The 25,681-nt window shown below is 41.9% G+C and overlaps 1 protein-coding gene across 12 annotated transcripts in view; it reads right to left on the bottom strand.

Moving 5' to 3' along the window:
• Positions 1-25,681, bottom strand: part of TENM4 (teneurin transmembrane protein 4) — a 928,417-nt gene that overhangs the window by 73,500 nt on the left and 829,236 nt on the right. For all 12 annotated transcript variants that reach the window (XM_042024146.1, XM_042024143.1, XM_042024148.1 and 9 more), the window contains 3 exons: positions 25,090-25,306; positions 12,448-12,567; positions 4,954-5,215 (listed from right to left, as the gene is read on the bottom strand). In XM_042024146.1, the coding sequence (XP_041880080.1) occupies positions 4,954-5,215; positions 12,448-12,567; positions 25,090-25,306 (599 nt within the window). The remainder of the gene's footprint in view (positions 1-4,953; positions 5,216-12,447; positions 12,568-25,089; positions 25,307-25,681) is intronic.

The raw sequence follows: 25,681 nt of genomic DNA, 5'->3' as shown, positions 1-25,681 counted from the left end.
ACCTACAGCCTGCAACTCCTTTCCCTTCCCTTGAATTCTTCCTTCTCTTTCTTTTCCAAACTCCTCTGTATTCTAAGTGAGTTGCTTAATTTTCTTCTCCAGAGTGTGGGTATTTCTGACTGACTGGGACAGTTATCTCACAGGTACCCATTATGGTACAAAATTTAAGAGAAGACTGAAAAAACATCAGGCAAAGCTTTTTCTGCCCTTGTTCTGCTTTGAGACCAGAGAAGTCTCAATAAAGATGGGATTTTCAGCTAATTTACCTGCTAAAGTATAACCAGATCTTAAAATTTCTTTTTTCTTCCTTTTTTTTTTTTTTCTGGAGAAATGCTTGGAAAGTTTCTGGAAAGTGATACAAAGTATATCCCTGACACCATGCTGATCTTTCCACGCAAAACGCTGATAAAAATATCTTCAGAGAAAAAAATTGTCACTTTCAAGAAAACTTCACTCGTAGGAAAGCACCCAACTTGGACACTTTGAACACAAATCAGCAACCTCTGGCGAAGATTGAAAAATGAAGGTAGAAGCTTATCAGTGAGCTGGAAAGCTTGGTCTGCTAATGGGATGTGTTAAAAGGTCACAGATGGCACAGTTCACTCCTGTGCCACTTCTGAAGTTCTTCAGTGTGCTGGACCCTAAATGAGCATGGAAAATACTTCCCTAGCAATAATCATCTTTCTGAATATTAAGGGCGGGGAAGCTTGAAGGCAGGTGGGTCAAGAGATCCACCCATCAGGAAGGGATCACATCTATCACAGTGGGATTCTTGGGGTGTCCTGTGCAGGGCCCCGAGTTGGACTCAGTGATCCTTGTGGGTCCCTTGCCACTCAGGAGATTCTAGGATTTTATGATCCTTGTGCATTCCAAGTTATGTCACTCCTATACCCAGCTCCTTCTATGTGGGAGCAGCAAACTTCCCTGACATAGTGAGCTGCTCAACTCTTCCAGGTTTTCTGCTTAGTGTTATCAAAAATGACAAATCTTTAATCTGCCCCCCAAAAACACTTCTTGTGAGATGTTATCCAAGGCCCAACACTTTTTCAAGTGATAACTAAAAGGCTCTGAGTGTTGCAGCACCTGAAAACGGACACATCCAGCAGTTAAAGCCCCATTCCACTGTGCTCATAGATATTTACCTTCTCTAATGTAGTCTTCTTAATTTACATAGCTCAGTTCTTAGGAGGCTGAAATATGACAGAACTGGGAAAACCCAGGATTTAAAAAATATATTTTATGAGATCAGCAACAAGCTGGACGGGGACTAGGCTCCACCAGAGAGAGCTGAGCCAAACTGCAGTAAAGGTGGTCCCTTGTATCAAATCTGTCTTTGTATGTAACCCCATTAGGATAAATGCAGGCAAAAATAATTGTCATGGAGATACTATTTGGAAAGTCTGCCTCAGATCCCTGTCAAAAGTAATTATTTCTCTCTCTCATGATCTATTGCTGCTGTCTACCATTCCAAAGAAAAGGTCAGCCGAATGCTGCCAAGGCACTGAGCAGCACAAGGGGCTGTGTTTAAAGATGTCTGCTTGAAGAGAGGGTTCAAATAGTAACTCAGATGATTCAAAATATATTTGTAGTTTGTAAGTGGAGAAAAACTAGCAACAAAACACAGCACTGATAGCGGGGTGTATAAATCAGTAGGGTATCAGTGGGACAAAAGGGGGAAGACAAGCTTTAAAATAATCTAAATGTGCTAAAAGTAACAAGAGCTGAATTGTGCCCTTATTTTTATTTGATAATTACTGTTTGGCCCAGACACATTCATATACTGTGACCGCAGACCTTGTGAAAGACCTTTAGAGTTTATCCCAGACTAACCAATATTATGGGCTCTTTTTAAGAGGTCCAGCCATGAGGCTGGGCAGGCAGAAGAGCTTACTGGGGATTTACACAGTGTAGCAATTTTCACTGCCATATTCCCTTGGCTCTGTGGTGTTGATCTGTTCTTGTCCTAGCAGCAATTTTTCTACTTTTTGCATGAGACAAGGTAGGAAATCTTGTTTCTGTGTGCTGGGTTACACATGTCTCTTACAGCTACTCTTCACTCTGCCAGCAGACAGGCAAGGAACAGTCAATGTCTTTTTTTCTTGTAAGATGCTCAGAGGGAATTTTAAGAAGGAAAACCATTTAGAGTCTGATTCAGGGGCCTTAACATAGACATCTAGTGCTTTTGAGATGTTCTGTGGTATTCAAAACTTCTGCAAAGGCATGACAACTCTGACATGGACCTTTCTGACATCTGAAGCTGACCTTTCTGAAGCTGGAGGCCTGAAGGGATACTACAGGGCATTCTGAATGGCCCCAAATCTGTCTACAGGCACCTGAATCAAATACTAAAAATGCACTACTGGGTTTTTTGAACGCATCCAGGTAGAGAGCACTGCATTTATTTGTTCGAGCTCATGAGGTTCTTACCTACCCACTTGTCAAAATCTCTCTCCCAGCCCTGCTATCTGCTTGTCACCTCCTCCCAGCTATGTGCTCACACCTTTTATATTTAACATTTCCCTACTGAGAACTGTGTATTACAAAATGCAGCTGCAGGAAGTGACAGCTAGGTTATTTTTTTATTGTATGTACATCCAGTATAGAAATGAAAAGTAGTCCATTTCTGAACTGAAGTACAGTCAGGACTCTGCCACAAATCAGATTCTCTTGTAAACTCCTGCACCACAAACTCTGTTAACCTTCAGCTATCAATATTTGAGGTGGAATATTGATTTACAGGTTTTAGCTCAAACATATGGCACACAGGAAAAGAACTGTCTTCATTGTGTATGGGATTCATCTTATCTCAACTTAGAAACCTAAGTTGGGTGTATCCTCTGAACTGCTCTTTTAGGTCTTCCTACAGCTAACAGCAGATACAGACAGACTCTTATAGAAGGTTGGTGTTGCCTTGTAAACTCAAGAGTGGGATTCAATTCCTGCTTAAGGGATCTAAATCCAGATGTCAACTTATAAATGTGCTCATGTGAGGTAGGCACATAAACATCAATTTTAGTCAGTGGAATCTAACTGATACCGTCAGTGAGAACCAGAAAGCTTCAGGGGGGTCACCGTAAGTGATGTGTAGGCTCCACTGATGGTACTGATTAGATTTCAGTCAGCTTTAATGGGAGCTTGGACACTTGACACACATCCAGACAACTGCATGTGAACCTCTTATTTAGGCGTCATAATCTCAAAATGAATCCTTCTTAGGTACTAGATTCTGTAACTACAGGTGTCAAGTGTGATTTGGGATGCCCAAGTGATCTGCTGTTCACAAGGATTCAGAAGATATAATGCAGGACACTGATAGGGGGATCATTCTGGATTGGCAGTTGGAGGCTAAGCAGGATATCATCAGGACATTTCAAATGGCACTACCTATCTGTGATTAGGGTGGTAAAACGCTGACACAGGTTGCCCAGAGAAATGGCAGATGCCCCATCCCTGGAAACATTCAAAGTCAGGCTGGATAGGGTTCTGAGCAGCCTGGTCTAGTGAAAGGTGTTTGTGATACCAAATAATGACTGAGGTTATGATCATAGTTGTGCTATTTGCACAGATATTCAGATATTTGCTTCTTTCACAGGCAGCACTGCCCATCACCTTTCATGGTGTTTGTTGGTTTAATAAAAAGATGTGGAAACCAAGATTCTGAGCATTTATAACATGATGGACTTTACAAGATATGGGACTTAATTAGTAATTATACTGGGACACATGGTGACTGTAATTGGAAATTAGTGTGAGAAAGGATCATAAGACTTGGTCCAGAGGGAAAGGTAAAGAGACCACTAGCTTTATTTGTTGTAGGGTTTAGCACCTGGTTTATTAAAATTAGAAGGTGTAAAGTTACTTCTTTCCTCATTAATGGTACCCCAACCTCAGTGGAGTCATGCCGGAAGCACACAATTTGTCTCTATACTTGTTATTATTTCCACCTTGGCAGATTATTGTCACTAAAAGCAATACTCAGGACATGATGAATGCTGGCATCTAAAATCCAGGGAACAGCATGTCCGGGACAGCAAAGGTTGAATGCTGTTACATCCCTCTGTTTCAACAGAATGAGTATTTTTAAGGAAAATTGATAATTTGGTTCTTTGGATTATTCAGTTTAAAACAGAACTTTCCATTTGACAAAATACTCTGAAGCCACAGCAGATTGTTAAACTTCTTTATCTGACTCACACTTCCTCAAAAAAAAGGGTAATGGGGATAAGAAACTAAAGGTAATCCTCTTGCTCTCCTCATCTATTCCAAATGTCATGAAATGCAATAAAACTGAGGTGTTCTGCAGGCTGGCCCCTTCTCAGCCATCTGCTGGCTGACTGCATGTCTCAGCAGCTGTGTAGAGAAAGTTCACTCCATCACTCCACCGCCAAGGTTTGTAGCGCCCAGTGGGTGGAATTTTCTCCTGAACAGAAGACAGGCGTTAGAGCAGAGGAAGTGCACCAGCCTGGTGCTGGGCATGTTGAATGCCAAAGGGCTGACCAAGGGCTTGTGAGTAACACAAGGGTCCCAGCTCATGTGCTGTCAGTCACAAGTGCTTTGCCTCCATCCCTCAGGGATAACGGAAAAGAAATCTGGTAAAGTGAGTGCCTGGGAGTGAGTGCTCCTGGCAAATGTCTGAAAAATGGTGTAAGAAATGGGGAATGCTTCTTGTTAGGAAAGCAGGGGAACAGTTGCACTTGTGCTGCTCAAAGCTGTCAACAGAAGCACAGAAAGGAGATGGGGGTGATCAGGCACTGGCAGAGGTTGCCCAGAGAAATTGTGGATGTCCCAATCCCAATTCAATGTCAGGTTGGATGGGGCTCTGATCAACCCAGTCTAATGGAAGGTGTCCCTGCCTATGGCAGGGGGGGTTGGAACTGAACTTTAAGGTCCTTTCCAACTCAAACCATTATATGATTCTGTGAGTTATTGTCCCTCAGCTATGATGGTTCATACCTGGATCTCAGGAACAATAGGACCTTTCTCTGAGCAGGAAGTTGCAAAAGCTGTCAGAGGAGATGGGGAGACCACAGGGTTGGGCCGGGCGAAGTTACTGAGGTCACAGCTTGGGATCTCATTCTCTTCGTGCCTCATGACTATGGTTTCCATCACAAAGAAGCGATCCCACGGCAACCACAGCGTGTGCTCCTGGGTGATGAAGGGAGCCCGCTCAAAGTGCAGGATAATGGAGATTCCACCAATGGTAACAAGATCAAAGCTGTTTTAAGAGATGGAATACAAAATTAGTGCACACACTACCCCATCTGTTGGTAACAACTCCCTAGCAAGGACCTCAGAAAAATAACTGCAAGAAATATCATCAGTCTCATTTTACGAACCTAAAATCTGCAGCCCAAATAGGCTTTACCTGAGTAACAGCAAGTGTTGGAGGCAGGAGTCCAAGCTCAGCTTCTTTGCATGTCCTCATGTATATTGAAATTGCACACATCCCTTTTTTGAAACATGTTTATCTTTGTTGGTGCTTTTCTAGCACCAACATATTTTGGCCATGCATACTAAATTTCCTTTTTTTAAAAAAGTATTTATTATACAAACAAACGCACAGATTGGATCAATTCACACGATGAAATAAACTACTTGGAAAGCAGTTTCTCTGACACATCCCCATATGAATTGTCTTGGCATCTCTGCTAACCTGACTAATGCCTAATGCAACCCAGGGAACTTGGAAAGCCCAGTCAGGGACTGAGCTTAGTCTAGTAGAAATACATACAGTGCAGGCTGTCTGCGTGCCACAGCACACAAGCACATCATCTTTTTTGACTCTTAAGCATTTAGAGCAGGGCAGATGAATCACTGCCTGTGGTCTCTGACTTCACCCTAAGCTACCTCCAGCCAAGTGGCTTTTCTGCATGTGTTAGTGTTGGATAACAGACAGCCTTCCAGAGCTGTGTGAAAAAATGTTACCTTGATAAGGAAAATATTCCTCCTCTGGATGTAAAGATGTTGGGATAAGGTTCTGGTGTTTTTCTTACTTTTGTATTTAAACTTCACGTCTTGTCACAGATGGAGATTTTATCAAGTACCATGGGATATATCTACTATGTATAGACCCAAAAAACAGGTGTTAAGTAAGAAAGGAAGGGATTTCAACAGAAATTGAAGACTTTTTGCTCCTTTGTGTTTTTCTCACTATCTCTTTGGTTGCAATGCCAAACATGTGCTTCAGGCACAGAAAGTTTTCTCATCCCTGCTTCTCACTTTCATGCTTGGTGCTGCTGTATGACACTCTTACTCAGAGTTTATGCACATGATCAGGCTCACTGGCTTCAGCAGAGCTGCTCATGTGCTTAAAGAGCTGTGAGTTTAAGTGCTTCTCTGCAAGAGAACTGGGATCTGAAACGCTCTTGATTGCCTGAAGCCAAACCTGATGCACCTTGTAAATACATGGTAAGAAAGAAGGTGAAAAAAGGTATTTAAAAGTATTTTTTAAAATTAATTGTGAGGCTTTCAGATCGGGTGGAAAAATCACAGAGGAGCAACAATGGGTATGAACTATTCCTAAAAAAAAGTCTTTGTCAAGCAATTTTTTGGGGGAACCTTTTTTATTTCATGGCTGATGTACTGAAGTGCCATTTAGCAAATATAATTATGAAAAGGTGGTTATTCGTTAAAGAATGTTGAATTGAGTCCATGGCAGGAAGCAGAAAGCACTTCAAAAAGCCAAAGCCATGTTTATTCTACCACTCGAGTTGGGGCATCATGTTCCCAGACCTATGGAGCTTGGCCTGCAGCAGCCTGAGGAGTAACTTGCTGGTCCCTGCCAGCAAAGCTGCACAACGTTTGTACTCTGATGTGAATGTTTTTAACAGTCAATTAGCATTTGGCAAGTCCTTCAGCTGGGAGGGAGAGGCTTGCTCTGCATGGATCTGGGCACTGAATGGGCCACCAGGAGGAAAGAAATAAACATTACAAATGATGCTCAACAAGTTTTTAGGCAAGTTGGAAGAGGTTTTATTTGCAAACCTCCATCTCATCCCTTTGGCTTCACTGAGCCTGGATCAGGGATGGGAATCTGCTGGGGGTAAACATCCTGGCCTCTCCTGCATCCCCAAAACAGGATGCAGAAAGGAAAGCACCATCTCCACATCAGGCTCCAGCAGCTGTGAAAACAGAACCATGCAGTATTTTTTAGCAAGCGGTGTTGCTCATGAGCTGGCTTTCCCAGAGGCCCAGGGTGCAGCTTTCAAGTTACCTTGATGAACTGAACCAAAGGTAAACCCAAAATCAAACAGAAAAACCCAAACTGAAAACACCTTCCTCCCAGTTTCCCTCAGTGAAATTAAATTTAACAAAAGGAAAACTGTCTTGGGATTGAAGGAATGAGATAATTTTATTTCTGGTTTTGCTGCTGATCTCTGATGTATTTTTTATCACTCTGTAAAAATCATACTTGCTATATAGTCATACTGTTGTTTTTCTTTAAAGGCTCTGGAGAGACAAGCCAAAGGATGAAATTATCTATTCATCCAAAGCAGGCTCAAAAAATAAAAACCCCACAGGAAAGTGTAACCCTTTCTCATCTCTTTTCTCTGGAAGTTCAAGTATTTGGTATTTCTGAGAAAACCATGCCAAAGCTGCTGACTGTGACGTGGAAAAAGTCTGGAGACTTTCTTGCTGTTTTATTAACACTGTTCCTACAACCCAGGGATACTGAGGGCTTGCAGTCTCTCTAAGCTACCACGTTAATCAAATTTAAAACTTTATTTAAAAATGTGGTTTATAATCCAGTACTGATACTTTGAACTGTCTGTTAACTTTGCTTTACAGAGAAATGCATACAACAGAGTAGTTTGAGAGCTGTCATTTTATATTCATGCCTTGTTATATAAACAAAGTCTCTGTTGCAGTAATTAGGCTAAGAACACATCAGTCTAAGTAATGTGTCTTAAAGAGGACCTCGGTTTCACTATTTCAGGCTGTATTTCAGCAATGTAATAGGAGAGACCTGGAATAAAGTGCACCCCCTTTACAGGGGTGAAAAATTTAGTTCACTGTAATTCTAAAACTGAAATTTTACTTACTCATTTGGAAACTTGATCATGCCAAAAAGAAACCCCCAAACCCCCAAACCTGGAGCAACAAAATCAGCTTAGGAGCCAATGTAGCTAAACTGATGCAATTTTATCTTGAAATTCCCTTACTTTAAAACCCCAGTTATTTCAGTGCTATCAGTAAACTGATTTGTTAAATCAATTTAAGGCAACTCAGTGCACATTTTGAAGAATAGATATTCCTATGGTGAATATGCCAAATAATAAACCCGCTGAGTTTTATGCAGTTATCTCATGACCCCTGGAACAAGGTAACTGCTTGCATGTGTGCTCCCATTTATTCTCCAAACCAGAATGACACTGAAGATGGGAGAGATGACCCTGTGTGACTGTGCACTGCTCTGGACTGGGAATGCATGCAACCTGCTACTGTAGGTCAGAATGCGCTTCTTGCCTAAGAGCATCAATTTCTATAAACAGAGTTGACTCAATCACATGAAAACTGTACTGTACAAAAGCTGATGAGATGTCATGCTCTATTAAAGAAAATTACTCAAACCCATAAAAAGGTAATAGAAACAGGAATAGCATGAATCCTTTACATGATTTTGAAACTGCTCTACAAATAGTATTAAATAAATACTGTAACAATCAGTAAGGAAGGAAAGTAAATGTTAACTCCCTTTCACAGGCTTGGTTTGCTGGCCTGGGATGGTCAAGAGATGCATGTAATGGTACCCTCTAAATCAGCAGTGAGGCTGGGATTAGGAATTAGGGATGTCTGACAACATTTGCTGCCCTGACAAATTTTAGCTTGAATGGTCTTAAATAGTTCAAGATAATTTACAGACCACTGAGGAAGTCACTGGACTCAAGGACAGATTTCATGGGACTTTGAGCAACCTGGTCTAGTGGGAGGTATCCCTGCTCACGGAACTAGAAGATCTTTAAGGTCACTTCCAACCCAAACCATTCCGTGGTTCTATGGATTTTGGTATTGTGTAACTTGTCCATTTATGGACAAGTAGTTTTTGTCCATAGAGGACTTACAGAGTACACAGATGCACTGATGGGCCTATTGCCTGGTCATTTGAGAAAATACTTGCATGTATCCCTTAGCCAAGTTGGAAGGTATAGTCATTATTCTGGAGGCTTACTACTGCAACTGGACAATTTGTTTGATGTTGTTTGTGCATCAGACTTCTGTAGAAGCAGATTGACTTGAGAGGAAGGTGAAGAAAGTGAAATCAGAAGAGCTGATACCACACAGTCTGGGGTTACACTGACCCCCACCAGCTGCTGACAGAAATCACAGCTTTAGGATGAATCCCACTCGGACACAGATTCCTTGCTCTGAGACAGCTGATCTCTGTCATTTTTATCACTTGGAGTTGGTATCTGCTGGGGGCTGAGTCAGCAAACTACAGCCCTCAGCTCCTTGAAACTAATTTAGCTTCTGGAGGCTGGCAGCCACTCCAAGGAACCAGGAGTCCAATGAAGCCTGGTGGAGCATACTGATGCCCTGGGTGCATTGCTTTCTGCCCTGTGTTCCCTGCTCAGCTGGACCTTGGGAAGGACATAGCATGGAAGGAGCACCCCTAGTTTGAACTGCCAGTAGAAGTAGATTTATAGCAGGGGGGGTCTGCCTTTCACCACCCAAGAACTAGGAGGAAATAGCTGCTTGAACATTACAAAGGTTTGGAGCTTGGATAGCAGCAGTCACCTCCATGCTCTGTCCCCTTAGCTTATGTGTTTGCTGGCTAGAGGTCCAGTTTACACTAAAGCCCCTCTGTGCTAGGTACAGCACAACTGCAAAGCAAAGAGATGGTTTCTTTCCTCAAAGTACTTGTAATCTAAATGGAAGATTACACACAGTAGTTGAGTGTTGTATATATACAAGGAAACAGACAGAAAAAAAGGTTATGACAGGCACTGTCGTCCAGGAATCTTTTAGTCATATTTATGTGTTCTACTGGACACAGATTTTGTGCTAGTCCATACACAGCAAGCTGATCATGAGAGTGTGGTTTGGATCCCACTTTCCCACAAAGTAGGTTCAACAAGGTTGACAGAGATACTCTTATGCACAACTGTTCAATTTTTTTCCTTTTTGCAGTAATGTCTAAGCTACTGGCAATAAGAAGACACCAGCTCCAGCGGGGTCCTTTTCCTGGAATGCCTCTTTATCAGCTCCCATTTTATTGTCATGTCATTGAAGAGTTGGAGCATCACTTGGAAACCCTCCCAGTCCCCATCAGTGTTACAGTAGGTGCAAACACCCTTGAGTGTGAACAGGACAGCATCAAGCACACGTTGCTAGCACATGTTCCTCTTTTTCATTACAATTCTATATGTTTCTCTGGCCAACTCAAATGAAAGTTGTGGATTGGAGAGGTGATAAAATGCGTAAATCCTCTCCCAAGTGCTAGTGGTTAGCAGTCAATACATAGAGCATATGCAGCTGGAACCCCTTATGTTGCGTTTTTGTTCTTAAAAGAAAGGGAGACAATTAGCACTGACAAACAAAAGATAAGATGAAAGACATTCCCAATTTGCAATGCTTTTGTTTTGGTTGAGCATGATTGCTCAGATTTTGCCTCTAACACAACAGTAATCTTAATGACTTCTTCCTAATCATTTCAACATGAACTAGCAAGAATAGAGCTGTTGGGAGCAGGAGACATCTTTTTTTTTAATACACATGGGCAATGCATTGCCAAATTGCTGGCTAAAGATTCTAGGTGATATTACAAAGTTAATAAATAATAAGAATAGAATAGAATAGAATAGGATAGAATAGGATAGAATAGAATAGGATAGAATAGAAAAGGCTATTCATGTGTTAGGGAAGTAAAAGGATCATCAAGTCCAGCTGCCTTACCAGTTCAGGGCTGATCAAATCAAACCACGTTATTAAGGGCATTGTTCAAATGCCTCTTAAACACTGACAGGTTTGGGGCATCAAACCTCTCCAGGAATGCTGAGGTTACATTTGGTGCGGGAAGCTTGGTGTGCATGTGCAATGTGAGCTGCAGGTTGAGGTCTGGAGGGGGGCGGGAGGCCAAGCCAAATCCTGAGGCAAGAGGCAGGGAACTGCTGAGTGACCACACGGAGACATGACAGGAGCCGATAACTCCAGGCCTTCCCATGCGTAGACTGTCATGGGGTAAAAGCCCAGGGTTTCCTTTGTCCAGAGCCCCTTCTCGGAGGCACCAGCTCGGGCTGTTATTTTGTTATTTAGTTATTGCACCAAGATAAAATAGTTTTAGGGATCTGGACATCTGGGACTCTGCTATGGGAAACCTGGGTTTGAGTGGGTAAGGATCCCTGGTGTGACTGTGTGAGTGTGGGGTGTAGCTGCGACGGGGCCTTGGTCCCAGCTCAGGTGGTGTGAGTGTGACTGCTAGCGTGGCTTCTGGATGGTTGGACAGGAAAGGTTCCTTAACTGGAAGGCTGTTGCAGTGTTTAAGCACCCTCTCAGTTAAGAAATGTTTCTTCATGTCCAGTCTAAACCTCCCCTGGTGCAGTTTTGAACCATTCCCACGAGTCCTGTCAGTGGATACCAGGGAGATGAACTCAGCACTTCTCTCTCCACACCCCCTCCTCAGGAAGCTGTATGAAGAAATGAGGTCACCCCTCAAGTCTCCTTTTCTCCAAACTGGAGAAACTCAGAGTCCTCAGACGCCCCTCACAGGATATTCCTTCCAGTCCCGTCACCACTTTCTTTCCCTCCTCTGGACACATTAAGGGACCTGAAGATCTTTCATAAATTGTGGGGCCCAGAACTGCACACGGTGTTCTGGGTGAGGCTGCACCAACACTGGATACAGCAGGACAACCACCTTTTTGACTGGCTTGTCGTGCTGTGTTTGACACACCCCAGGATGGGGTTTGCCCTCTTGGCTGCCAAGACACACTGCTCTAACAGCTTCTGTTCAGCTGCTGCTGGCCAACAGCCCCAGATCCCTGTCTGCAGGGCTGTTCTCCAGCCACTCCTCTACCAGTTTATACTTGTGCCTGGTATTACTCTGTTCCAGGTGCAGAAAATCCAGCATTTTGACTTTTTAGATTTCATCTCATTCATCATAGCCCAATGCTCCGATCTATCTAGATCCCTCTTGTCCCTTAGGAGAGTCAACAGCACCTCCCAGTTTGGTACCATCAGCAAACTTGCTAATGGTGCATTCAACTCCTGCATCCAGGCTGCTGATAAATACAGTGAACAAGACTGGCCCTGGAATTGAACAGTGAGGAACAGCACTGGTGACTGGTCACCAGCCAGATGTAGCCCCGTAACAACCAACAATAATGCATCAACATCTTCAAAAAGGCATCAGTAATAAACACGCTCCTGGAAGGAGTTTCTCTTTAGTGGTCATGGCAATAATGCTGTTACTGCTTCTTGAACACTGTAAATCCCATACAGACATCCTACCTGCCATCTTGTCTACTGATTGTGTATCCAAACAGAGGATTGTTGACAAAGCTGATGTTCACTCCAACTAGAGGGGTCCCATCTGCTGTCATCACCTGGCCTCGAATCACACATGCATGTCTGCAAAGAAGAAGAAAAATGGTAAGAAATAGTAAGTCTGTTTGACAAATGCAGTTTTTTCCTCTGTTCATGTGGCTGGGAATTCCTATGCATTAGAAAGCCAATACCTTTATATCCTGTAAAGCTGGAGCCATGCCATGTGTTTTGATGGTGGGATGCTACCCTTGAAGGCTTTCTCAGGTGTTGTGTAAAAACTTTTGATACTCAAAGTGAGATTTATGACTACCCTACTACATAAAAGCAACTGCTGCAGCATATACTTCATTAAGTATAAACTTCTGTAGAATTCACAACATCACATTGGAATTTTACAGAGTCACAGAATCTCCTGAGTTGGAAGGGACTCACACGGATCATTGAGCCCAGCTCCTGGCCCTGCACGAAACAGCTCCAAAATCACACCATGTTCCTGAGTGTTGTCCAAACACTTCTGCAACTCTGGCAGGCTTGGTGCCATGACACTCCCTCAGAAGCCTGTTCCAGTGCCCAATCACCCTCTGGGTGAAGAACCTTTTCTTAATAGCCAGTAGTGTCTTAACAGTATCGCCCCAATTAAAAGCAAGGTGCATTTTAAAATCAAAGAGAACAGAAAATTACCATGCAGTGCACGGACACATTTAAGGCACAAAAGCCACAGAAGACCCTGACCAAGGCTTGGCAGCTCATTTCTTTCCCCTTTGGGAAAACCATGACAGATAATTTGCCAGGTTCAGAAAGCTTCCTTGCAATCTGCCTGGGGAGCTGAGCACACTAATAGGATGGGCTTTTTCTTCCCCTCTTTTTCTTCCCAAGTTTGGTAGATTGCACCATTTTATAGGCTACATCTATTTCAACTAGTCTGTGCTCTGTAATATGCTCTTTTATCTAAGGATTTCAAGGATCTTTACAAACACTGATTAATACAGCCAGATCAGTATTTTACAGAGAGAGGAAATAAAACATAGAATGATTTTCAGTTGTCCAAGGTCAGTCAGAAAACCTGCAGTAAAGCCAAAGACAAATTTTCTTGGTTCTTATTCCAAAGTCTGTTTCCAGACTTCTAAGTCATTACTACATTGCTACCTTAGGAGCTTCCCATAAAGACAAAACATCACATGTCTGCAAGAGTGTCTGAACCCAATTTTTGGCTGAAGGTAACTATTTTTCTGAGCAGCAACAGCAAATTGTGGTGTCAGTGTGCTAACGTGACCCAATGAATAATTTTCCTAACTGCTGTCCTGCTGGAGAGCAGAGATTGAAAGCCAATGTTTCTCCAGGTGCAGAACCAGATCTCAGCTAGAGTAAATCATCCCAGCTGCACTTCAACGGAGCAATGGTGCTTTGCTGGTTCACTGAGGCAAAGGATAATTTCTGCAACATTTGTAAAGATGATTTCATAAACACAGATCATTAGGGAAAGAGCCAGTTATCTTCTTACACTCCACCTAAAAATCTGAGATCGTATAATGCAAGGAGATAAAGCATAATTTCTATTTAATAGAGGCTGCACAATTTTTACCTTACCCAGTACAGCAAACAGACCACTTGCCAGGAAGTCTTAAACAAAATTCCTGCTGATCTAAATGGAGAGCTCCAATATTATCAAAAATCACCACAGCGATGCCAAAATGTGCCTGCAATCTAAGATGTGACTAGATTCATATATAATTTTGGAATAGGTCACAGGAAAATTAGATACTGGAAATGATTTTTATGTCACTGAGTTTTCTCTGATGTATCATCATGGAGTTCTTAGGAGCCATGTAGGAAAAGACTTGGAGTAAGTTTGTAGCTAATAATCCTACAATCCTAGAATGGTTTGGGTTGGAAGGGACATTAAAGATCATCTAGTTCCAATCTGCCTGCCATGGTCAGGGACACCTTCCACTAGACTGGTTTACTCAGAGCCCCATTCACTTGGCCTTGAACATTTTCAGGGATAGGGCTAATGGGGGGTATAATATCCTTAATACTTTTATTGCTTCTCCTGTTAAGGGCTCTAACTCAGCTTTCCATATACAAAAAATGAAAAATAATAATCCATTACAGTACTATGCACATCACTCTCTAAAACACAGGTAGAGCATAACTTGAAAGGATCATGATGCCATGGAATATGCTTGGAAAAATGTCAATGCTTGGAAAAATGTCAATGCTTGGAATAACCCCAACGAAGTCAACACGTCACCATCTGCAGTGCAATTGTTGCGTAAAGTGAATGTGTCTGAGCACATCTCTGAGCCAAGAGCAGAACCTAGGCCTTCTCTTCCCAGATTTTTTAATGATCTGCTCCACTCTGACCCATCTTCTTTTCCATCCTTCAGAGAGACCAGAGAAAGGGTTTGAAACTGCCTTCTCTCAGCTTTTCATAAAATGGGCTGCACGTTTTGTGGAAGACAAGGAATCACTGCAAACTGTTTCATGAATACTAAGACCTGAGTGCGAAGGAATCGGTGTTCTGTATCGCATATTCAAGTAAACACTGTGACTACAAATGTTTTCAAATAATAGGAACAAGATCATACATTTCTGTGAACCCAAGAAGAACGCTTCCACCTGTTCTTTTTTTTTTTTCTTCCAAGAGTTCTAAGCAAGTAAAGGAAAAAATACACGTTGCAGGTGTCTCTCCAGCTGCCCTACACACAACACATGTCCAAGCAGTTTTAAAGTTCTAAGTAACACTGCAAGCACATCGGCCCAGACCCTCAGCTCAGTAAATGGTGGATGCGCTTTATACCCACAGGCATCTGCTCTGTTATATATCACTGACAACTATTTCTACAACAAGCACCAGCACAATGTGGGCAAACAAAGAGCTTCCTCTCACCTTGGAAGCTGTAGAAATGCAGCTTTGATGCCCCACCTTGGGAAAGAGACTCAGTTCCCATCCTGGCCAATGCTCCCCAGCACTCATCCAACTCTGCTAGCACACCTACGTGCTCATGGACTCGGAGGCTGTCTCTTCTCAGAGAAGCAGCTTGTCAGCAAGCCCAGCTGCATCCCCCATCCTCCCGAGGACTATAACCATTGCTTTATTTCCATGTTATAAGGAAAGATGTTACTGCTAAGGGGACATCATTCCCAAACCACAGCAATAAAAAGAAACTGGAGCAAGATGCATGGATCTGAATCCCTTTAAAAGAGGTGGGGATGGAAACTGGAGGAAAACTCAAGCCCAGACTGTCCCTGATGAGACTCAAATCTTCTCCTTTCCTGGGTGATAAAATTTGCCCCACTTGAATAAAACAGTTCACACACAGCACACTGGAAGCAGCTGGCTTCTCTAGTGTCAACACGTCCTTTCTGGAGTCAAGATCGAGTGTCTACAAGGCCCCAAGCCCCCCAGGAACCTGGTTAATGCTAATTTAGTCAGCTATTTCCTTCAGTTGACCTTGGTCTAAATGCAATTACCCTACAAAGATGTTAAGTGGTACTGCTAAGATGCTCAGCTCTGCTAGAAGGTCTCCAAATACATTTACATAAAATTATCTCTCATGTTAATAGAAGAGATTTATTCCATCAGTCCAGGCCTGCTAGTTCAGAGTGTTTTCCGCAGCTGAGCAAAATTCGATTTTTCATAGCCTGAACCTCATCTTTCCATTAAATTATTAATAGATTCCACCTATTACCTCTGGTTTTTGGCTTGTTTTCATTTGTTTGTTTTGTTTTGTTTCCTTCACTACTCTTACGTAAGTCTGTATGGATTCTTCTTCTACAAGGAAAAGCAGTCTCCATTTCTCCTCTTCTTTAATTAGACTTCTCTTTTTTTCAACTTGTCCATAAAAACTTGCCTGAAAGACCAAATTATTGTCAAAATGCTATCTACAATGCCAGATGGTGCATCAGACGATTTTACACTGTTGCTTTGTGAAGTCATCCTTTAGTCTCAAGAAAATTAAATTAAATCTTTCTGGTAAGATCTGGGACACAGTGGCACAACAGATAGGGGCGCACTGATGCCTTTACGTTCCTATTGCTCACAGATAAATAAAGTTTGACAGGCTGTCAGCAAAATTCTAGCAGACAAAACCATCCTTAGAACAGAAGCCAGAAAATTCCACAAAAACCATTTCACTTTATAGAAGCACATTAAAGATTTGTCTTTAGTACTAACTCTGATCCAGTGCCTCACAACTTAGACATTGGTCCTTCCAATGCACTTCACTCACAGATGTTTTCTGTCACCACAGTTGGTGACACTATGCTTAGCATTTGGAAATAAGGGAAAAATACTATTTCTCCTAAGCATTTTTCACTGTAAGAAAGAAATTCCATACATCCTAAATCCCACTTTTTCTGCAAGAAATGTATATTCTTTCCTTGATTGAGGATAGGTGTCATGGGAAATCTCACTCCAATTAATTTCTGTTACTCCTCAAAATACTTCCAACATAACTCATTGGACATCTTCATCTAAAGGTTTCAGATGTGCAAAAATGGTTATCATGACTGCTTAGCCATCCTCAGCCAAGTTATTAATAATAAATATTTTAATTTGACATTATAAATCTCTTTGAAATTACCACTTTCACATTTTATTGGTATATATAAGAATACACATATATATATATATATGATTCATCCTTCTGCTCGGGATAAAACTTCAACAGAACTCCATAGTACAAAAATCTAGAAAGTTACATTTCATTGGAAAGAATGCTATTAATGAAATTAGATGATCTCAGTTCTATTTCTTCCTCTGCTACAGCCTTTCTGTATGACAGCAGTCATGTCAGCTGGTCTGTTTATGTCTTTTTACTCTACCTGCAAAATAACAATCCCCTCCTTACAGAGACATAAGAAGAATAATTGTAGTAATCTGATAATCCCTTGCAGAGGGATTTTTACATTCTCATGGCACTCATCTGTGATATGCTCAGGCTAAGTGCCTAGAAGTACAGCCATTTGCTACAATCTCTTGGCTTTAGCTTTGGCTGTGGTCTTTTTGCGGAGAGTAAGAGGATAAAACAATATGTACCTCGTCCATTTTGGGTTGAATGTGCCTGTCTAATGTTAAACAACCTCAGGGCAGTCTAGTACCAGGATATATAGAACACTTGGTAGAATGCCAGGTAAAAGCTAAGGGCATCATGATCAAACACACAGCCACAGAGAAAATGCCTGAGCTGGCAGATGAAGGACAAAAGAAGAAGAGGAAAGATCAGGACACAGAGACATTCAAGTTCATTGCTTGTGGCAGTATTTCCCTCAAAAGAGGTCTGTAAAAACAGCCCTGCCCACTTGCCTCTTAGCTGTGGAGAAAAACCTCCTGACAGTCTTTCCTTGAGCTGAGTCAATCCATCTGGCTTTTTTAGTGCAGTTTAGTTGTAAGAAAAGCTTAAAGTCAAAACCTATGTACTGTTCTTAGCTGCCATCTGAATTAAGGAACTAAGGTTAGGAAAAAGAATGTAAATGATCCTTCTGAAGGTCTCCTTGTTAAAAAGAAAAAAGGCAGCCTTATATAGGAAATGAAAATTGAAGAGCAGCCATCCAGAAAGACAGCCACACTATCATGGATAGAACAAGTGAGTTTGTGAAAGGGTTTGGCATATGTTGGGCAGCTGGGATCCAATCCTGCTGGATTTAGCAGGGCCCAATGCAATAGGACATGGAATAATGGTTCTGAACTGAAAGAGGGGAGACTCACACTAGATTTAAGGAAGCAGCAGTTTATGATAAGGATGGTAAAACACTGGCACAGGCTGTGTGGAGAGGTCATGGCTGCTCCATTCCTGGAAACATTCCAGGCCAAGTTGGACAGGGCTTTGAGCGACCCGACAGAGTCGAAGAAGTCCCTACTCAAGGCAGGGGCTAGATGGCCTTTAAAGGTCCCCTTCACCCCAAAATATTCTGTGATTCTAAATAATAATAATAATTGTATAATTCTATGACTCTAAATAATAATAATAATTCCCTGGCGCTAAGGGAAGCACCACAACGCCAGTGTCAATGTGGCAAAGGGACTAAACGCACTAACGTTTGACCATATCCCAAACGGGGACCTGCTAAGTGGCACTGACAGACATGGCTTGCAACAGATCCTCTCATTCTGCTTTGTGAGCAGCTGATGGAACAGGGACCCTGGAGAAGGAGAATGGGTCATGAAGAGGAAAGTTTTTAAGAGCTCTGAACAGAATCAGTAAAAGAAAGTCAATTCTAAGTTGTCTGCAGCAAGAAACTGCACCTGCCCCATTTGTTTAACCTACCCAGTGAAGGTACTTATAAGCTCCCACCTCTGAAGGATCAGGAGATGCTGATGATTATGTGGGCATGGTCCTTAGCTGTTAATCTTTTGCAAGAAGCCTTCTACAGTATTTAGATATTCCATGAAAGACACAGTAAAGCCAAGTGAATGAAAAGCTCCAGTGAAAACCCATTACTTAAATTGTCCGAAGAAGGACAGGGGAAAAAGCCACATAAATGTTCAGACACTTTTACAAATGTGGCTAATGAAGTTGGTATTTGAAGTCAAAAAAGAAAGTGCTTATTAACCAATATTTATATTAACATCTCTAGATGCAGATTTTATTCTTGCTGCCTCTTTAGATCTGGTCTAACTTGACAGTATCAAACCAGTGGGCCTTCTTCATCTGGTATTTTTAGTATACATGCAAGGACTTCGTTTTGTGACCAACTGCTGTTCAGTTTCTCAGGCTTCCCACTGCATGTACCTGACACCATTCTGCTCTGTGAAGACTTATAAACTGATGGTTCTCGAACATCTCCTTGGGTATCACCTTTTTTCAGCACTATTAGTGACTGCTGGTTGTAGCACCTCCAAAAGGAAAAGGAGGTATCTTTATTGCATGACAGCTTGGTAACAAGATGTAGTTTCTTTTGAGGACCACCTATCACTTCTAGAAAACCCATGATCATTGCTGTCACAAGAATTCCCTATTGGCTCCATTCCTGAAAGACGGAGGCCCTTATTGCTTTGAAAACTTCTCCCAGGAATTGAATGTTATTCACCTTCTTGATGTGTGTCCTTTCTCTTTATGACAGCACAATCTTCCTCTCTGATCTGCCAAGCAATCTGGCCACTGTTGGAAAGAGATGCCACTCCTGCCATCCAAAGCACCTTGTGTCTCTATGCCTCTTTGACTCACTATTTTAGCATCCCAAGATTTCTCAGTTGAGCTATAATGGTAAGGTAGGAGGGTAAAGGGATATGGGAAGGCTACTCAGCAGAGGAAAAGATGCTGATGACGTCTGTGAAATTGTAAAACTGGCTCCAACTGTTTAAATGAAAGTATTTTAGAACAGAGTTTTATAGGAAATGCAACACATAATAAAGTTGGGCTGTGCTTTACTGCAAAGTTTCAGTGAAGAATCCTTTTACTCACAATGTGATTGACCAATGCTTTAGGAGTTGATGACTTTCTCCCTTTCTCCAGTACAACCAAAGAAACACTCTCTTGCTTTGCATAAGGGATCAAAGAAACAGAATCATACTCATATTTTTTTAGGTCTGTACAATCCAAGTCAAGTGTCCAGTAGTACATAAGGTGCAAGATAATTTTTCCACCTAATACTAAATTACGCTTATTTCATGATTTTCCAGAAGTCATTTTATAGCTATTAGTTCTGTGAGAGGTAAAGACTTTATGCTGCAATAACATTCAGAGATGAATAATGTACTCATGTCAAGTCTTCACTAAAAATGTCTGCAGAACTTAGCAGTTCTGTATTATTACAGTATTTTACATCTGGTATTTATTTTGTAAGCTCTGGCCACATATTCAGCTCTGCAGAAGAACAGGAATAAAAGCACTTCCTTTCATTGAATCTGAGGCACCATGAAAACAAAACTGAGTAGAAGAGAAGGAAAAATACATTATTTCCAGGTTAATTATAAAATGATCTCTCTTTTGATGATCATAGGGAAAGTTCTTTAACTACATATAAGCTGTCTGATAGATTTGTAATGATCCAGAGGAACTAGGAAAAAAATGTCCAATAAAATAGATAAGATTTTATGTTTGGGATTATAAAACTGCTTTTTTATATAGGAGGTTTCAACCAATTTAGCAAATAAATGTCATACTCAAAGGACAGATTCTTCCTGATAAGGTGGCTTTTTTTCAGAGGAAAGTACCGTAAGTATTGAACAAATATTAATCAAATATCTACGTGCAGATCCAAGAGGATGCATCAACACCCACACCATAGTTTAGACTCCTAAATCCAAAAGTGCACATCAGTACCTCTGTAATCTGGGAAGTACGTAGCTCATTAGGAGGTTTTTTTTCATGCTTGTGAGTTTTGAAGGCTTGAGATTTGTTTTCTGCACGCTCCAAGAGCTCCTTGGGACACAGGTATCACCCTTTAATTCCAGGATGGTGCAGCATTTCTATCAGCTGCCTCACTGGACCCTGGCAGCATGCCCAAATCACACTAGGAAGATCCTACTCCTTCCTTTGTGCTTGGTCATAAACATCTAATGTTTTTAAAATACTTTTTTAAAAGCTGCACCCCAGTTTCTCTAATGACTGCACACAGAATTTACAGAATTACGGAATCATTAAGGTTGGAAAAGACCTCGAAGATCACTGAGTCCAATCAAATTCCTTTTACTGACAGTTATGAAAGAGGAATATAATTACATCATGGTTACACTATCTGTGTTATGGAAAAGAACATAAGTATGGACGGGAGCTTTGCTTTCATGAAGTCCCGCAGGTACAAATTCCACAAAGTTGACATAAGCAGCTGCATATATTGCACTAATTAACTATATGGGAATGATGCTATGCTAAACTCAAAATCAAAAGACAAGGGCAAACATTGGGGGAAAAAAAAAGCACCCTGTATATAGGAAAGGCAAATTTTAGAAGTATGCTTTGCTCTTAATCCCTCTTGAAGGGATTAATTGCCAAAATAAAAACCAGTAAGTTTTTAAAAATTCCTTGTTATTCTGTATTTCAAAAAGCTATGACTTGTACCTAATAAGGAGTTCATTTAAGCAGAAAGCATCAAAAGAAGAATGATGCCTTTGGAAGACAATAAAACTGGGAAGAAGAGGGTTTGAAGACTTGCTGTGTTAGCTTGGTTTAAAATATGGAAAAATATGACCTTGTTTCCATGCTGTGCCACGAGTGCTCACCCTCAGAACACTGGATGCTGTCTAATCTCTATGACACAGTTTTAAACAGATGCAGCATTCCAAGCTGTCCTAACCCATGGAACGGCTGTGCTCCCTAAGCTCCTGCATCGCTTCTGGGTGTCTGCGTTCAGTGGGTGCATCCAACCCAGAGAATTTCCTCCTGCCGAAGGGAACTGCATCTGCCAGGAGCTGGGCCACAGCCATGGGCTGGACTAAGCCAGCTCAGCAAAAATCATCAGGAAAAAGCCACACCTGGTAAGTTTGGGTTTTTTGACCTCTAACTTTGTCTTCAACTAAAGAAGTGTTTCTTATGTTACTGTATCAAAGGTGCACTTTTCTTGATGGAAAAATAGAGAAAAGAGAGAGCACCTTGGTTTCCTTGGGAAGAACCTCAGAAAGATCTGCTGGAGTGAACCCAGAGCCCTTCATGAATGGCACAAAATGTGTGAAAAGAGAAGAGAAGATGCTTTGAACATATTCATAGAATCATAGAATGGTTTGGGTTGGAAGGGACGTGAAAGATCATCCAGTTCCAACCCCCCTGCCATGGGCAGGACACCTCCCACTAGACCAGGTTGCTCAGAGCCCCATCCAACCTGGCCTTGAACAGTTCCAGGGATGGGGCAGCCACAGCTTCTCTGGGCAAACTCCCTCAAAGATAATAAGAAAACACAGCAATATTATTCAAAATAACTTAGGACTGACCAGCTGGACTACCAACACATTCTGAAAAAACACTTCAATCCCCTCCCCTATTTTCTTACCTCTTCTTTGGCCATGATCAGTACTCACAGTTTTGGTTTTGATGGGGCTTGGTATCAGTGCAGTTCAACTCTCTGACAATAAACCCCATTTATTTCTTTATTCACAATAAAACAGTGCACACAGGCATTTATAGCATACCTGTCTCTCTGAGCTTCTAACTGTGTCGTGTAACCCTCTCCACCCGGATCAGTAAGGTATATTGTACTGCCTGGCACACAAACGGGACACAGAAAGGTTGAGTGACATGTTTACAGATACCTTGTCACTCAGTAGTGGGAAAAAATGTGCAGAGTTAATTCTGATCAGATTTTTAAACCATCAAAACTAACTAACTTTCTGTATGTAGACTACTGACCTGAGGGGAATCAGGGACTACTCTTGCAGTTGATACCAGATGCTGCTCTCTGATGTTCCATGTAACTCAGATGGTTATTTCTAGCTGCCCAAGTAATCAGAACAGGTTGATACTACTGGCAGCAAGTAGATATACCCAATCTGTCTCAAAAAAGGAGAGGTATAAAACACATTTACTTCAAAACTGACTGACTTCTTTTCAAATTTTCTTTACAAAAGCGCCATTTCTACACATGGTTTTCTGAGGCACTTTAACCTATGCCAACACTTAGCATAAAAGACTCTGTGGATCAGTACTTTAGCCTGCTCTTGCCATTTTCTGACACTGTCCCTCAAAAGAGAACAAATATATCAGGTGTCCTACTTTATAGTCAACTACTTGACACCACTGCATCTTGTGCTACTCCTTATGGTGATGGACAACTAAGAATGGCTTTAAAAACAACAAAGCAAACAGCAAGAGTAAGTGGTTTCAAAATCAATACAAGAATGACCAAGTAGTAGATGAGTACTTGTTATCTATTCATCAAAATGATGTGAAAAGACATTCTGCACATTCAGAATTTAATTTAGCTACTTGCTCTATCATCATAAACACTCATTTCAATATGGGCAATGATTATTTTTCCTTCCCAAACATGAATAATATATAATTGCTGGTATTTGGGAAGAGACGAGGTCTTTGCCTTTATCCGTCAGGGTAATTTATCATTGTCTTTCTTTTTCTTCTGCACTGGTGAGAGAGCTTGTCAGCTCAGCTTGTTCTTAAAAAGCCAGAGTGTAATTCAATAATAAATTCACTCAAAGGCTCGCTGTCACGAGACATTCATTTATTTGTATCCATTAGGTGATCTGCACTGCTATTCTCTCTGAAGAGTGGCTAAGCTGTGGTTTTGAAGCTCAGGAAATATATTGCAGAGATATTCAGTCATCTCCTTCACACTGCTGCCACTTCTGCACAGGCCACACAGGGATGCAAATGTGCCTGGGTTCCCCCAGGGTGATAACCAGTCAGCCATGACCTAGAGAAGCCCGGAAGAGCAGGCTGTAGTTCCTGATCTAAATGATGAGTGTGCCTGTGCCACTGGTGCCCATGCAGGATACCAGACACACAGGTCACAGAGATCCATGTCACCTCTGTATTGCCTGCTCATGGGGGACTGCTCACAGCAAATGACATGGATCCAACTCCAACCCTACCCCGTGAGGATGATGGCATTGGGACAGAAAGATGTAGGAAGTTCCATGATCAGCAGTCTACAGTCCTGATCTGCATCAAGAAGGAGATGGCTTCATTAATCAACCCAGCAGCAAAGGGAGAGGGTTGTCCTAAGGCAGGATGCTGGAGCCCTCCATAAGAATAATTCCCTCTTGTCAGACAAACTTTTAAGCCAGCAGCTGGAAGGAGTGATGAAAACAATTCATCTTGCCCCCAGAAGCTACTGTATTTTCATGGAGAGACTGAGCAGCTCCATGGATAACTGGGATACTATCACCTGTCTGTTCAAAAGCAACTGGTGGAGCTTCAGTGATAGTGCTACTGAACAAAGGGCATATCCACACATGCAAATACAGGCAGTCCCATTTGCCCAGAATAACTGGGTCCCAGGTGGTCCCTCCCATGCTTCCCCACAGATCGGTCACTGACCACTGCTGAAGCACCGTCATTTCCAGGGTGAGCAGAGGAGCTGTTCAAAGGTCCAGCTTTCTAGGTGGTGAAACAGGCAATTGAAATTACAAAGATAAGCCAACTAAGCAGAAAACCCTTGCAATGGTTGAGTTTATCCAGATCTGTAAGATCTTCAAGAACTTACAGGAATGTGTGACGTCTTTTAAGATCCCGAAAGAGTAGTGGCATTTTTAACAACCCAACACTCTCATGAGCCTGGACCATGTGCTGTCTCAGTTCTTTTGAGGTCTCTAATATTCACACTACTGATTGCTAATAGCATTCTAGTTTCCTTCTCTTTTGTCTCTGTCACAGGAAGATCTGTCACTGCTGTTTAGGAGACACTTGTGGACAATGTCAGTCACTTGATCTAGAAGAGCTGAATGGATGCCTTTCAATCCTTGAAATAAGGAAAGTGAGGAAACATGCAACTGCTCGTATGTGCTGGGAGAGAAGCATTTTGCCTTACTGGCTGAGAGGAAATTGTAGATGAAGAGATAGTTAGCAGGACTACATGAGCCACAAAATTCTTCAGGTATCTACTTCATTTAAACAATTTTCATATTCTGCATTTTGCTGCCCTCCCATGTCTTAAAATGGCCACGTGGCTTATGCGTTACCACTTACTGAATCAACTCAAAAATTCACTTACCCGCCTTCAAAAGGATTGTCCCCTGGGATGACGTGAGTGCTGTCCTTGCCAATCAGGAACTTGATTCGATCATAAAAGGAGTGCAAGCTCTGCTGGGAGACGGGGGCTTGCGTCTCCTGGATGATATCCAGGGGGTCCGGGGAGCCCAGGCACAGCGCATTAACGTGGCACAGTGGCTGCAAGCAGCAGTCTGGGTCCATGCAATCCACCAGGCCATCTACAGAAGGGTAAGGAACGTTTTAGAGCAATGGTAACATGGAGTGCTGCAGAGTTCAGGGTGCAAGAAGTCTTTCCAATGCACACAATACAGAAATGCGGATTTTCATCTACATTGAGTAAGGCATGTTCACTTAAAGTCACAATAAGGAACCTAAAATACACATTAATATGTAACATAAATATGCAGTAGTATGTAAAATATGAAAACTCATGTATTAGACTGGGCCCTCAAAAACGTGTGTTTTAGATTAATCCTAGGATGTGCTCTTCCACAACTCAGTCACTTGGATAACTCCAGAGCCCCCAAGGGTTGTTGTGGGTTTTTTTACCAATATACACAACTTCTGTACCTTGATCCTGTTCCTTGTACAAA

The sequence above is a fragment of the Corvus kubaryi genome, unplaced genomic scaffold (genome assembly GCF_017639235.1).
Source record: "Corvus kubaryi isolate FWS band 111438036 unplaced genomic scaffold, C.kubaryi_AGA036_p1.0 37260, whole genome shotgun sequence".
Taxonomy (NCBI): domain Eukaryota; kingdom Metazoa; phylum Chordata; class Aves; order Passeriformes; family Corvidae; genus Corvus; species Corvus kubaryi.
Note: the sequence above shows the minus strand (reverse complement) of the source record. Positions and strands in the feature narration are given on the sequence as shown.